This window comes from Amblyomma americanum, chromosome 1, assembly GCF_052857255.1.
Source record: "Amblyomma americanum isolate KBUSLIRL-KWMA chromosome 1, ASM5285725v1, whole genome shotgun sequence".
NCBI classification, from domain to species: domain Eukaryota; kingdom Metazoa; phylum Arthropoda; class Arachnida; order Ixodida; family Ixodidae; genus Amblyomma; species Amblyomma americanum.
Genome location: NC_135497.1, coordinates 229,692,834 through 229,707,723, shown reverse-complemented (window position 1 = coordinate 229,707,723; position 14,890 = coordinate 229,692,834). Strand labels below are relative to the sequence as shown.

General features: G+C 47.6%; 1 protein-coding gene across 1 annotated transcript in view; it reads right to left on the bottom strand.

Annotated features, from left to right (window-relative positions):
- Positions 1-14,758, bottom strand: part of LOC144116020 (nuclear hormone receptor FTZ-F1 beta-like) — a 35,535-nt gene extending 20,777 nt beyond the window's left edge. The window contains exons 1-3 of the mRNA XM_077650683.1: positions 14,626-14,758; positions 8,735-9,106; positions 3,362-3,505 (exon numbers count right to left, since the gene is read on the bottom strand). Of these exons, the coding sequence (XP_077506809.1) occupies positions 3,362-3,505; positions 8,735-9,106; positions 14,626-14,758 (649 nt within the window). The remainder of the gene's footprint in view (positions 1-3,361; positions 3,506-8,734; positions 9,107-14,625) is intronic.
- Positions 14,759-14,890: the final 132 nt, after the last annotated feature.

The following is a 14,890-nucleotide window of genomic DNA, read 5'->3' as shown; positions in this document are numbered from 1 at the left end:
TGGCTGCTGAGCCCGAGGATGCAGGATCACATTCCCGCCATGGCAGCCACACTTCAGAGGAGGAAAAATGCAAAGATGCCCATGTGCTGCGCAATTCGAGCTCATGTTAAAAAGGCCCACGACGTCAGAATTAATCTGGAGCCCTCTGCTAGCTGTCCACAATGACACTATTTTCTCTCTTCTTTCATTCCCTCCTGCACCCCTTCCCTCACAGCCTGGCTGAAATGTCCATCGAGAAGTGAGACAGTTAACTGTGCCTCCCCCTTCCTGAAAATCAATGTCAATTTCTTCTTTAAAGGGGCTCTGAAGAACCATCTGATGAGAGTACATACATAAACTTGCGCGATCACTGCACTGTGTTGTCATGAACAATTGAGCCAAAAATACACTTATACACGTAGCAGAGAACCCACAATCATGCGTAAAAGTTGGCGGGCCCTTTCCAGGTGGTGGTGGTGGTGGTGAAAAGCCTTTGTTTAATGAAAGAGGTGAGGCTCTTTAAAGAGCCCCGCAATGGGTGGAGTCCTTATTCCGGGACCCCATTGGTCGAAGCCGCCAGCTTAGCCCTCTTGACCAAAGCCTTTTGGGACTGAAGGTCCGAACAGCCAAGCAGGGCCGCCTCCCATTCCTCTCTGGTAGGGTTGGGGTGGGGGGAGAGAGCTGAGTTGTGCTGGCAAGCCCAAACCATGTGGTAGGTGTCAGCCACCTTCCCACAGTGTTTGCACCTGCCAGCGAACGCGGGATCGAAGTGTTTTAGTACTGCCGGGCACAGCATTGTGTTGGTTAATAATCGGAGTAGAATGCGTTCGTTTGCTTTCCCCAGTCCCTTTGCAGGGGCCGGGTAGAGGCGATGCCTATCCTTATAATAGGATGTGATAGCTTTGAAGGAGAGTAAGTAGCTACCTTCAGGTTCCAGGTGCTCAGGAGCCAATGGGAACGCCCGGTGAATGAGTGCTCGGGCCGCCGCGTCTGCAGCTTCGTTTCCTGCTAGGCCCTGATGGCCCGGAGTCCAAACCAGGCAGCGGGGTGTAGGATCGGTATCCCAGCTGCAGTTCCTTAGTATTCGTTCACCTAGTGGAGTTATCCAGCCAGCCTCATAATTGCGACAGCCGAACGGGAGTCTGTTATTATGTGTTTGGATTTTGAATCAGAAGCAGCTAGGGCGATGGCAACCTCTTCAGCTTGTGTTGTGCCTGGGGCTCGAAAGGAAAGCCCATCCACCTGTATTTCTTGATGTATGACCGCGGCCGTGTACCACCCCCCGTGAATAGGCCCAGCTACATCTACGTAAAAGACACCATGTTTGTTGCCATAGTGGTGCGCTAAGGCTTCCGCCCTAGCCTGACGACGACCACTATGATCCTCCTTGTCCATCTTAGTGGGGAAGGGTCGAACTCTGACGGCGCGTCTCCAGAGTTCGGGCACTCGGACCCGCTCCTGAATGTGAAAATCATGCTGGATGTGAAGGCGGGCTAGCAAGTGCCGACCCGACTTCGTTTGGGCTAGCCTCGTGTATTTATTTGTGAGATGGGCTTCCTTGAGTTCCTGAAAAGTGTTCACCACTCCCAATGCAAGAAGTCGAAAAAATCCCTTTCCAGGGACTTTTTCATGCTCACGCCCTCCCCCATTTCACGCTCCTGCGCATGCTGGTTTAGATATGGCTATTAATTACATTCTTTCAGAAGTAAGCCGCGTCGCTTTTCCTGGTTAGGAAGCTTTGCTCCCGATGGAACCCCGCGTGCATCTTGGGAGGATAGGTGCAGGCCTTTGAGAGCGCAAAAAGCGACGAGAGGAGAGGAAATGACGCGAAAGGATGAAATTCGAATTTTTAATTCAGACAACTCCGCTTCTACAAAGCGCATTAAAAAATTAGGGGGACACTTAATCCCTGCCTTTAAGCGTATGAAGCAATTGTGTTAATGGCTCCCTTCAACTGTTTCTATTCACACAGAGTCCCTGTTCTTTGTTCACATTTATCACAACACAAATTCCACATTCTTGTCTTTGAAATCATCCACATTGCAGTCTGTGCACATAATGTTCCTTCTATGTACACACTCAGTGATTAGTACTAACTGCACCAGACATAATCACAAAGGAGAGTTGCAAAGGAGGAGGGCTACAAAGGAGAGTTCCGAATGGACGCAGATTCCACACCGATAAAATTTTATACTGCTCGCGCCATCCATTGGGGCAGCGGCGTACATCAGATCGTGGGGTTTTCCAGTGGCCGCCACATACCCAGTGCCACTATGCAAAGCAAAGGACATAACATATAAAATGTCAATGTGCAATTTGCTATTCACTAAATTTTTATTTCTCTAATTACAACTTCTTAAATTACACATATACTCATTAGCATACGCTCGAAAGATACCACGTTACAAGAAAGACCACACCACATACATATAAAACCCCGCTTGTAACTATGCTGCACAAGTATGCCTGAGTGGCCTAGTCGGTAGTGTGCCTTGGTGAGCCAAGAGTCGTGGGTTAGAATCCCGACTGAAATTTATAATAACTTTTGTGTAAAACCAATTACTTTATAAAGTGAAACCGTTTGATACATGCACAGACCTTTAATTCACTTGCAGGTCCCCTTTTACATTTTTTTTTAATTCCAGACATCCACGCATGAAGAGGGTTTTTTAACACAACGCCGCTGAACGGGAGCCTTGAAGCTATTGCTTTAAAATATTCTTGCTGGAGGATATTTGTGGAGTGGCGTCATCCCGGGCATACCGAAAATTTATTGACAGCCCCATTAAGAATCCCTTTAATATAAGTTGCTTAGCATGCTCTGCCCAGCTCCATTTCTAGGGCCACATGCAGATTTTTCGATAGCCACTGAAAATCATTGTATGGCAGCAATGGGTATGAATGACCCATGAAAAATTCAATGACCACTCAGATTGCCAGCGGGATAGGTGCATAAGCGCCTCTTGCTTCAAAAGCAGGAATGCGAGCACAATTCAGCACTTGTAACACTCTATTTGTGCCTGAAATTGTTGTACCCATGTCTCAGTTTTGCCAGACGTCAACAGGATGACGGATAAATTTTTCTCGGTGTACCCATTTTATGAGAGTGGCTATTTCTACTAGTACAGAGAGGAAGCAAGCACACACTGAACTCTATGGCCTCCTGTTAAATATGCATACCAGTTGCATCACCACGCACAACTGTAAATGCTCATATAAAAAAAGTTTTCAGGCAAGACTATGTGCTGCAAACGTCACATCAGAACCAAACAGCCAATTCTATTCATGCTTACTTATAAAAACAAAAAATTATCCGTTCCAATTCGGCTACAATTAGCACACAAGATGTCATGACAAATTAAATTCCAATCCAATGAGAGACCTTTCTGCAGCAGCGGTATTGGCTCCGCAGGCAGGCCACCGGAGTCTGAGGCAAGCCGTGCATCACCACCAAGGAGCTGTGACGGCTCGGAGTAAGAGCACTGGTATGTTCTCCGTCTACCTCGAGTCCCATGCTGACGAACAGCTGCGTAGAAGAAGAAAACAACTCAGCATGCTGACCAGATACCGGTTACCATTAGGTTGCAAGGCTGGCAACCTGCAACAATTATTACTACTGGATTCTATTACACTCTAATCTTCTAGTATGCTTACTGGCTTATCCAGGCAGTATCAGCAGCAGAATGCCATTTAAGCCAATGATGAACGGCGAAAAAATTTGGCTGCAAGTATAGCCATTTCTGAATACCAATGTAAGTCAAACCTTGATATATGAACGTAGCTCTTCTCCTAACGGTACTTCTGACATACTTTTTTGGGTATGCGAATATTCGAATTGAAATTGAATATGTTTGATATCAATTGGTTCATAATCTCAATTCGGAAACTGCCATTTGACCATTTTTTAATATTCCCAGGGATCGAATACCGCGCAGACTTCAAAAAATTTGAGTGTGGCAAAACCATAATATCGGGGCAAATTATACGAAGACCGAGTTCAAAGTGCTATGAAAACATCAAAGGCATCCTCCTCGCTTTCTTCTCAGAGTTTATCACGTGGAGCGGCTGCACTTGGACGCTGCTATGCTTCGACATCACGAGAAATTCTGCAAGTGGGCTTTCCCACGTATTACGCCTGAAGAGAACAAGATGGCTGACTCTTCCACTTTTAAAAATCACGAGAAAGCGTTTGGTTTTTCCTTTGATCCTTCCATAATGTTTTATATACTTACTTCCCACACACATTGCAATCGTCTTGTTGCCTTAACATTTTCCTAACGTTAGCTCTTCCATCTCGTTTTGTTAATTTGTTAATTATAATACGCGGGAAAGCCCACTTGCAGAGTTTTGCATGAGGCTCCCGAAGGGGTGAGTCGGGGTCTCATGCAGACCAAGCGATATTGTAAAAATCTCTCCGTAATTAGGAATGATCTGCTTGACAAGCGATCGTCCAAATATGCGTCCTGGGGCCTGAACTGCACATTATATTGTTGTCTGCGCCTTTCTGACGTGTGCAGCGCCAGGCATATTGACGACCTCCAGCCCCCCCCCCCCCCCCCCCCCCTTCCCCCCGTTGATGAGCCGAGCGAGTTCGGCGGCATTTCGAAGCTTTCGGAACTCTGCAGCCAGCTTGTGGTGACAGCTGTTATTGGTCGGGCACATAAGCCAGCCAGCCGGGACCACCATTTAGGATACCTGCAGTGTGACTGATCCTTTTTGTTTTTCAAAGCCATCGTGCCACACTGGCGCCAGTGCATCCCTCGCTTCCATTCTCGTGGCGTTTCCGTCCTTTCAGCGGACTGAAAGTCCGCGCTTGTCATGTGCTGTTAGCAGTTTGTGCGGTGAAGCCTCCTCATGTGCAACACCACATGCGAAGAAGCTCCAGTGCTACCACGCTGCACACCGAAAGAATTCGCGGATGCCATAACAATTATAAAGCAGTTTTGGTTTAGACACTCCCGATAGCATGCACAAATTAAAGGATTTGACAGAAGGGTAAATATTTTTTGTAGTCACGCAGCTTTTGTCTTAAACAGAGATGACCATCACCCACGTTCTCCACCAAATAATTTTTACTTTCGTGCAAACAAATTTGGCAGTCGGGGGGGAGGGCATTCGGTAATTAGACATTCGGATAATTTGCATGTATGTTCTTTCCACTCCCTTGCGGTCCATATTAACACGGCTTTACAGTAAATGAAAAAAAGTAAACACACAAAATCTAAAAAAAAAGAGGGAAAGAAAGAGATATTCTTGAAGGGTGTGAAATAGCACAATTACTGACATATCAGAAAAGAATCATAGTCAGCTAAGTGCAATCTATATGAAAGCAGCATAAAAATTAACGTCTACCCTTTGTAGTGATGTTAGGCATGAAAAGCAATACTTCTTAGCCAATTCTGTGCACAAGACCACAAAGCCATATGCATGGCTAAGTGGTCTTCCTAGCAGCCTCTCACCAGAACATCATTATCAAACACAGTCATAAAAACTGCACACGTAGTGAAATCTCATATAATGGTTGCTGACACACTTTTAACTACCTACTGTCCAACATATAGTGGACAAGCCACGGGGTGCTTGCCAATGTTTTGACAAGTCGACTTGTCTTCGTCTGGGCCAGATGTCTGGGCACGCACCCTCAGGCTTTCTCTCCCTTGTTCACTTTGTGATTATAGAGAACCACCTGCCCACACTCCCTATACCATGGACTACTCTCCATCACAGCAGATCATCAAAGCAGTGTACTATGTCAATGAAAACCAAGTACACTTACACCTGGATATAGCTAAATTGAAAAAGCCATACTTTTCGCTACATGCAGCTTTCACGTGAAGGCTCAAAACGACAATGCGGAACGGAGGTCGAAGAAACAAATATAAGTGAAGCCACCTTGAGAATGTCTACAGTGATCCCCCTTACTCGAAATAAAACGCAGAGAAACACTTTGAAATCGCACTAATAGCGCGGCTGGCAGCAGCCACAACCACGTCCGCTGCGGCATGCACAACGCCGCTACGAGTGGGGAGGTCGGGGAGTGAAGCACCATGACTGGGAAGGGTGCGCACGGTCTCGCCACCAACACTAGACTGGCTGCGGAGGCACCTGCTTCTTCCCACATGTTCCCACCCTCAATCTGCCCGCCATCGTTGCCCTAGGAAACCGACTCTTTGCCTTATGTCGTCAGTACTCTCCGCCATACCCGCTCCCAACACGGGAGAGCTAGAACTACCGGCAGTAGAATCATGCGAGACATGGCATGTTCCGACAATTGCAGTCGCTCATTGCGATCGTAGACGTTCCTCTCATGTCAGTTCGTGTTTCATGGCCCTAAAACTTTGGTGTGGTTCTACAAATTTTCAACTAATTCAGCATTATACTAGCAGACAACTTTTTACCGCTACGAAGCAGAGGCTAAGCGGGAAAGAGAAGGAGACAATCCTCTCTCCTCGTGCCATGGGGAGTTGGCTCCTCAGCACAAGTAACCCTGCACACTCTCTCCAACTTCCCCCCTTCACCCCCCCCCCCGCCCCGCACCCCTGGTTGAAAACACTTTCCCCACAGCACAGAGATAAAGGACCGCCTCCTTCCCTTTCCTGATTAGCCATAAAAAGTTGTCTACGAGTCTAGCTAATACTGCTGTCACACGGGCACTTTCGATGGCAATCAAGTTGATCGGAATTGATCTCGATGCAGATCCGGCGTTGCTACATGGCAAATTCAAACGCGATCGACTGCGATCCTACTCAACTGCATGGAGCATGATCGAGGTGTCGCTGCGAGGGTCATTCCCAGGCTATACGCCAGTTTAAACAAAATATTCTAGCTAAAACTAAAGAGTACTGAAATATTTGTCATAGCAAAAAAAAAGCGCAAAATTTTAAAACAGGAAGGTTTTTTATTTATGTGCCTTGATTTGCCAAGCGGCGTTCATTCTCTTCACACAGCATATCCGGCATGCCCGTTTCGTCAGTGGCAAAAAAACGTGAATCGGGCTGCGCAATTTATTCTATGCGCTTGTAGACACAAAAGAGCGACGCAGGAATGGCTGGAGTTCCAGCACGTAATGTCTGCCGCTTTGTCGCGTTTGTCAAGAAAACTTTGTGAATGCTGCGAATTGTTTTTACAAGTTATGTTTCTTATAAGATAAAAATATTTTATAAGCAACAGATGTTGGAACGCAGCCCTCACTCATCGCTTCTGGCGAAACAATATGACACACAATGATCGAAGAAATAAGGCACGAGAAACGAGTACGTGTAGCACGGATGGCACAAGATCGATCGGGGAACGAGTCGGCGACTGGATGCCGATGAGGCTGTTACAGCCAACTATCGCAGAGCGTCAGGCCATCAGTGCAATGTGTAACCATGGTAGCAGCAGAAAGTAATTAAGCTGCTTTTTCTGCTCATAATTGAAATTTTCACAATAAAGTTTCTTATTTTTAAGTTATTACCAACCAATGGCGATGATAGTACGCGCAGCGCCAGCTCGTATGTAGCTTTATAACAAGTTGATCGGAATCAATTGGATACGTGTAGCAGCTGCCCATCTCGATTGCGCTTCAAACGTCAACCGTGATCGAGACCGATGGCGATCCGAAGCGCCCACGTGACAGGGGTACAACAGAAAGTCGGCGTAGAGAGTTCGTTATAGCAATGTCAACTGCCGAAACACCTTTGTTACATGGAGTTCTCAAATACAGTTATGGATGTAATGAACGTTTATACAGTGAATTTCTCGATATTACGAAGTTTCTCGATTCTTCAACGCTGTCCCCATTGAAGCGCGTGTATTTGAGACCTCCATGTAAAGAAGATGTTGCGTTGTGTTGAACTTGATATAACGAAATGGCAACGCCATCTACATGGTTAGCTAGTGCTGAGTTGCTCTAAATTTGGCAGAACCACACAAGAGTTTCGTAACAATAAGCACGAACTGACATGAGAGGAACGACGATTGCAAACGAGTGACCGTGGTTGATACATCGCGGCGTGCTCCAGCGCCGTTGGCCCATCTCCGGTGCTTTCTCTTTTGGAACATCATACCATGTGGCATTACAGCCGTTCATGCTCAAAAGCAGCGAAAATAATAGGGCGTAGCCAGAAAGGAAGCGACACCAGCAGTGTGCGGCCATCGGCGCCGCACGGTTGCTCGCGTGATTCCGGCGCCGATTGCGGCCGCGCAAGTTCTGCATCACAGCCGCGACGGCTCCGCCTCCCCCACCCTCCTCAGCCCACTCGTAGCGCTGCTGCACAAGCCGTGCCGGAGGTAGCGGTGGCTGGTGCTGCGATCGGTTAGAACGATCGCGGAAACATTTATGACATCGGGTAACGCTATTTTCTGTACACATGTTCAAGGTGATTTCACCGACATTTATTTCTTATTTTGGTTTCCGTTCTGCAGTGTCCTTCCGCCTCTTTTTTGCGAAAACTGCATGTAACGAAAGCTGCATGCAATGAAAAATCTCGGACTTTTTTTTTCAATTTTTTTACACACACACACACACACACACACACACACACACACACACACACACACACACACACACACACACACACACACACACACACACACACACACACACACACACACCAGGTTTAACTACACACACTTCTATGGGGCAGCATTGAGGAATTGAAAAGCTTCGTAATATTGAAGAATTTGCTACATGTACACACATCCAGGATTTACTGTATCAAGAAGCACGTGCCTTAAGGAAAGTGAAAGAGAGAAGAAAAGGAATGGCAGATACCTTCCTGCTTCATGCCTGCCCTGAGGCATTTGTCAAAACGGCAGGCAGGGCACATTTTTCGCGTGGCCATGACAACTGGGCAAGTTGCCCCTCGAGGGCAGACATAGTGCCTCTTGATCTGCACAGTCCGCATGAAGAAACACTTGCAACTCTCGCAGGAGAGGGCGCCGTAGTGGAAGCCCGAGATACGATCCCCACAGATGGGGCATTGCGCACTGAGCTGTTGCTGTCGTGAAACATCCCCGGGGGATTCTCCAAGAGCACCCAGTGGGTCCCCTCCTCCACCTTCTGCTGAGGGGCGCCGTGTTGTGCTGGACAGGTCAGAGGCATTCGACTCATCCGAGGCACTTGATGCCACCGACGCACTCGAGGCTGCAACAAAAGCAAGCACACATCATTGACAAAAAATGGGGACACAATATGCAACACAACTCTAGGCAAAAGCGTTCATTAATATGGACAACTTGCTAACATAGATAGTATAAGCATGCTCTTAAATTTTCAAAACATGCCCAAATTCTGGGCTTTATAAAAAATTGTTAACAGGGTCACTCAATACGAAAAGGAACAAAGTTTAAGCATTCAATTACTACATAATTATAAGCGACACACTTTTTCTTGTTTTATAACTTGTTTTCCTCTTAGGTTATAATATACAAAAGCCATTTTCAACTGTAGAGGACAAAAATTTGTCTTTTTGTGCTAACTGGTTGTTCGCTATCATATGGTGAGCCCTGTACATTAATATGCGCAACTAATACAGTCTTTAAAAGTATGTATGCTAAAGAGAAATATCAAACTAAGCAAGACTGATAGATTATTCTTTGAAAACACTACCAACGTTTCTGCTATGCGGAAAGGTGGTTGCATTGCTGAGAAAAACTGCAAATTAAAGTCCCAAAACCCTTCCACATGCAAGCGCCTGCGAAAAATGAACTGTTTCGACGTCATCTATATTACGTCTTTGCAATCTGACCAATCGGAGGTGCCACTTCCAAAAACCAGAAACACAGCCAGAAACCAAAAAGCTGAAAGTCAATAGATGGTAGTCAACATGGTAGAAAAGTGCAACTGCAGGCTGTCTCTGCCGTCCACTATTTCAATGCGGGCTCCCCGCAACATCACCTGCATTTGTGTCTCATTGCAGCACGCGTGTAAGGTAGAAATAGGCTTCATGGGTGCAAAAGAAACTACTCATTGCACTCATGCATGTAAACAGACATCGACGACGATAATGCGAGCGTGTGGTCTTCGGTGCATTGCGTGCCGTCATGAAATATGCATGTAGGCTTCGAAAGATCTTCAAAAGAATGTGAGCGGCAGCTGCACTCTATATTTCATTCAACACCACATCTGAGTGAAAAACTGCATGCGCATTTCTTATCAAACGGCACACTGTGCTGTTGATTACCGCATGTTTGTTGACTAACTACGCACTGTAATTGTTGACTAACACTTCTATGGCTGTTGCAACTTCTATGTTCGTGAATTGCTCTCTGTGGGTTGTAAGTGGAAACGAAGCAGAGTATGTTCCCCTCCAACTGTAGTCTGCAAACCTGCCGGCTGTAGCAGTCGGCAGGGAATGCACGCATCACACATGATCTGGTTGAACGTTTTTCTCGTGGAAAACCTTGCATTGCGAGCTGGCAATTTACGTACTGCGTGCACGATTTCAGACGAGCACATGCTAAAATAAAGAAACATTGTGTAAATTTCTTAACACCAGCAGCCTGCACCAAGTAGTTGATTCGACAGGTGAAGTCAGAACGAAACCGCTTCACTGACCGTGTAGCGAGCAGACACAGTATGAATGCCGTTGAGAGGTTGCAGTTCTGAACTTGCTGCGTACAACGGCTACATGCAGCCCGAGTGCACTGCATGAATGAGAGGCGAAAGATTCAGCGCTCGTGTTTGCGACTAATCACTCTCCCTGTTGTCTGTCTTGAGCTGCTTTAATTACGGAACTCTACGCACTGTGGGTTATGCTCACTGCGCTGTTTTTCTCGTATTTAGACGGTGACTGCCGATTGAGACAGCAAAACAGCGTTCCTCCAGAAAGCTCATCAATGGTCACTTATCACTGTTGCAAGAATCTTCAAGTGGTGGCACCACGTGTTCCCCACTTTTTTTTACTTATACAGGTGTTGTTCTTTTAAGGTAAAATGACATTTGTTATTAGGTGACCTTAACCTATCAGAGTTGTCTGACTTAGTATTCCTCTTTAGTGCTTCTTAATGACAGGTCTGTGCCAGAAGCTATGTATACACAACAGGTTGGCAATATAGCTGGAGTCGCTTGTAATGGCTCCACTTAGAGCCCTGACATAGCATGATTCAAGGCAATGTTACCGTCGTAATTCGCATTAGTGCTATGACATGGAGTTTCAGACTGAATGTCTACTGTTACATTGAGCATGCAGCTACTATCCACATGTGGAGACTAGTTGTGTGACTATGGCATTTACAGAAGACCAACATAAGCATCAAGATCTCGACGGCTGTTGGCTAGACAGTGACATTTCAAGGTCACTATGAAGCTTGCCTGCTATTAGGGAAGCTATCTTGCTGCAGAGGAGAAAAGATGGTCAAAGCTACCTGTTCTTCTCCTCAAGTGCATGGCCATACATTTCTTCTTGTAGCAGGTCATTAAGCAAAAGGGACGCCTATACCTCCCATACATTTTGAAGCATACAGTGGTGGAACTGACAAGCTTCTTGTAGTAGATAAAAAAAAAGCGAGCTTCGTAGCAAAATTTCAGCTCTTGCAGCCCACAACAATGGGAGTTGCTGCAAAATTTCAGTGTTTGATGCAGGTTAGTCCAGGGGTAAACTGCGATCACAGTAAAGCAAGAAATTAAAATCCTGGACCAAAATTCAACTATAACAGCTCAGCTTAAAAAAGGTTCTAAAATTAGCAAATAGAAAAAAAAAGGCTGACCGCACTGTATCTTAAATCAGGGTGAACAGTAATATGATATGTGAAAAAAGACACAAAAATGCAAGATTTATATCTTTGAAAATTAACCCTGCAGGTACTATTTGTATTTTTTTAATTATTCTAGCTTAGCTAATGTCACCGGCAGAGTAACATCAGAGGTCACTATCGAAGGGGCATGAAGTGGTGCATTGCTGGTGAAACGCAACGTGACAGCTAGAAAAACGAACTAAACACGCCAGCTCGGGCTACAAGGTGAGCGGCACCATCCCTTCTGCGTTCCCTTGTAATGCCTGAAGAGTAGCTCTAGCAGAGGAATTCTGCCCAAATGCAACAAATCCGCCCCTCAATTTGGGTCTGGACCCACTGCGGTGGCTCAGTGGTTAGGGCACTCAGCTACTGATCCGGAGTACCCGGGTTCGAACCCGACCGTGGCGGCCGCGTTTCGATGGAGGCGAAACGCTAAGGCGCCCATGTGCTGTGCGAAGTCAGTGCACATTACAGATCCCAAGGTTGTCGAAATTATTCGTGAGCACTCCACTACGGCACCTCTTTTTTCCTTTCTTCTCTTAGTCCCTTCTTTATTCCTTCCCTTATGGCCCAGTTCAGATGTCCCCCGATATGTGAGACAGATACCGCGCCATTTCCTTTCCAAAAAATCTAATTTTCATTTTTTCAACTTTTCATTTGGGTCTGGAAACAAATTCAAGTTTTCCTCCTTCAATGCAATAAAGCCTGAATGTAATGAACCTCCATATCGCGAATTCCTCAATATTACAAAGTTTCGCAATTCCCCAGCGCCATCCCAGTGAAGCACGTGTATTTGAGACCTCCATGTAATCTGAAGGTGTTGTGGCAGTTTACCTTGATAGAACGAACTAACTACGCCGACTATTTGTTAGCGTCTGCTCCGTTACGAAATTTGGCAGAGAAGTTTCACGACTATAAGGCATGAACTGACATGAGAGGAACATTTTCAATTGGGGAGGGGGGGGGGGGGGGGCAACGAGCGACCATAGTTGACATAATGCGCCGTGCTCCAGCGCCGTGTGCGGATCTCTGCTGTTTTGACTTTTGGAATGTCATACCACATGGCACTGCAGCAGTTCATGCTCAAAACCAGCAAAAAATAACAGCACATAGCAAAAAAAGACAAAGCGCGAGCAGCGCACATCTCTCGCCGCTGCGTAGTTGCTTGCATTAATCCGGCGCCGATAGCTGCGTCAAGAGCGGGGACAGCGGAGCGCGGCAGCGACGCAAGGCAAAGAGTTCGTTTCCTGGGGATATACAGCGGTGGGCGCACCGAGAGAGGGAACACGCGGGAAGAAGCATGTCTCTGCGGCCGGTCCGCTGGTGGTGGCGCGACTGCATGCGCTCTCTCCTCTAGCTTAGCAACGGTGCCACCGCCTCCCCCACTCTCTCCACCCCACCCGTAGCTGTGTTGCACGAGCCACGGCGGAGGTGATGGTGGCTACAGCCGAAATTGCGCTATCAGCACTATCGCATAACTTTTCTCGTCATTTACGACTTACGAGTAATGGGATTTGCTGCAAATATTTTCAAGGTGATCTCACCTACATTTATTTTTTATTTCGTTCTGCATTGTCCTTTCAAGTCTTCTCGTGAAAACTGCATGTTACGAAAACCTGGATGCAACGAAAAATCATTATCAGTCATTGCAACTGTCAAACCTTCTACATTATTGCAACATGCAGTGCTGCCAAAAGTGCTTCCTTTTCACACAAAAGGGGTTTTTGCTTCCTTACCTATTAGTACAGCAAATCGCCCGAGGCTCACAGGACCAGAGACACCAAAATTTCAGTCTCTGCTTATTAAGTAAAAACGGTATATAACGAAATCAAGAGAAGTCCCCAATTTTTCATTATATACAGGTTTTTTTACATCCAGTATTCGTGTTAAAACTCGGAAGGACTGTGCAGAATGGAAGCCAAACTGAAAAATAAATGTGGATGAAATGCCCTACGAAAAATTTACAGTAAATCTCGTTACTCGTAGTCATTAACATAAGGCATTTTGTGATCGCGTTGTAAACGCGAATGTGGCAGTCACCGGCATCATCTCCGCTATGGACCGCATGACGAACGCCCGACGCTGCTAGTATGTGTGGAGGAGCACCTGCCTTTTTCGGTGTACTTGTCCAGAAATAAAGCAAAACAAAACAAATCTCACGATCTACATGTCCGAAGAAACTGAGCGCCTCAGCGGCTGCAAATTTAGCACAAAAACCGGTGACAGCGGCACAAAGCATGGTGATAGTTACCCGCCTTATTTTAACTAACAACGACGCTGAACCGGTGTCTGTGCCTGTCCTCCCGCCGCCCCTTATCATCCCGACGGCCCCGGCTTTCCTTACGCCCCCAGCCCTCTCGAGAGGCTCGGCGCTTCCGGCGCCCCTGGCCCTCCCTTCGACCTGGGCTCTCCTCGCAGCCTGTCGTCCTCAGGTGTCCTCGGCCCTCCTGGCTGCCTCGGCCCACCCAGCGCCCCCATTCATATTGGCCGTCTCGGCCCTCCCGGCGGTCTCCGTTCTCCCGGTGCTGACGGCCCACTCAGCGGCCGTGGCATCCCGGCAACTGCGCCACTCCAGGCGCCTCCGATTGCCGCTACCTCGCCGGCGTCCTCCTACGTGCTCGGCTCGGCGCCAGTGGCAAGGGCGCTACTCGTGCGGCCGCCCGTCACGTTCAAGCCAATCGCTCCAAGGCTGGCTGTGAGCGTGTCCCACGAGCCCCATGCAGTCCACCACAGCCACTCCCCTGGCTGGAATCTCGCTGCGCCTGCCGTAGCCGCCCCTCCGGGTACCGGGCAGCTCGGCCCGGCATCAGCTGCGCTAATCTCTCGACCTGCAACACACCTTGCTCCCTCTGTTGCACCATCCCTCAAGCGCCGTCCATCAGCTGCTGCACCTGAACAACCGGCACTGTGTGTACTTCGCAGGCTGACCTGGCTGACCCATCTTCACCTGCCCCTCCGCGTCCGTCGACGCCCTCCGAAAGCTAGCCCTCAACGCCACAGCCAGAGTCGCCCGCCTGAGCCTTGCCTTCGGACCCCGGCAGGCCTGCACGACTCTTCTCATACCGACTGACCATCGGGTGAGAGGGGAGGGGGGGGGGAGCCCTGTAGCGAACCGCGCGGCTGGCAGTGCGCGTGATGCCGAAAAGGACAAAGTGTTCCCAGCACGCGCTAGAGAGAACGCTCGTGACCTTGG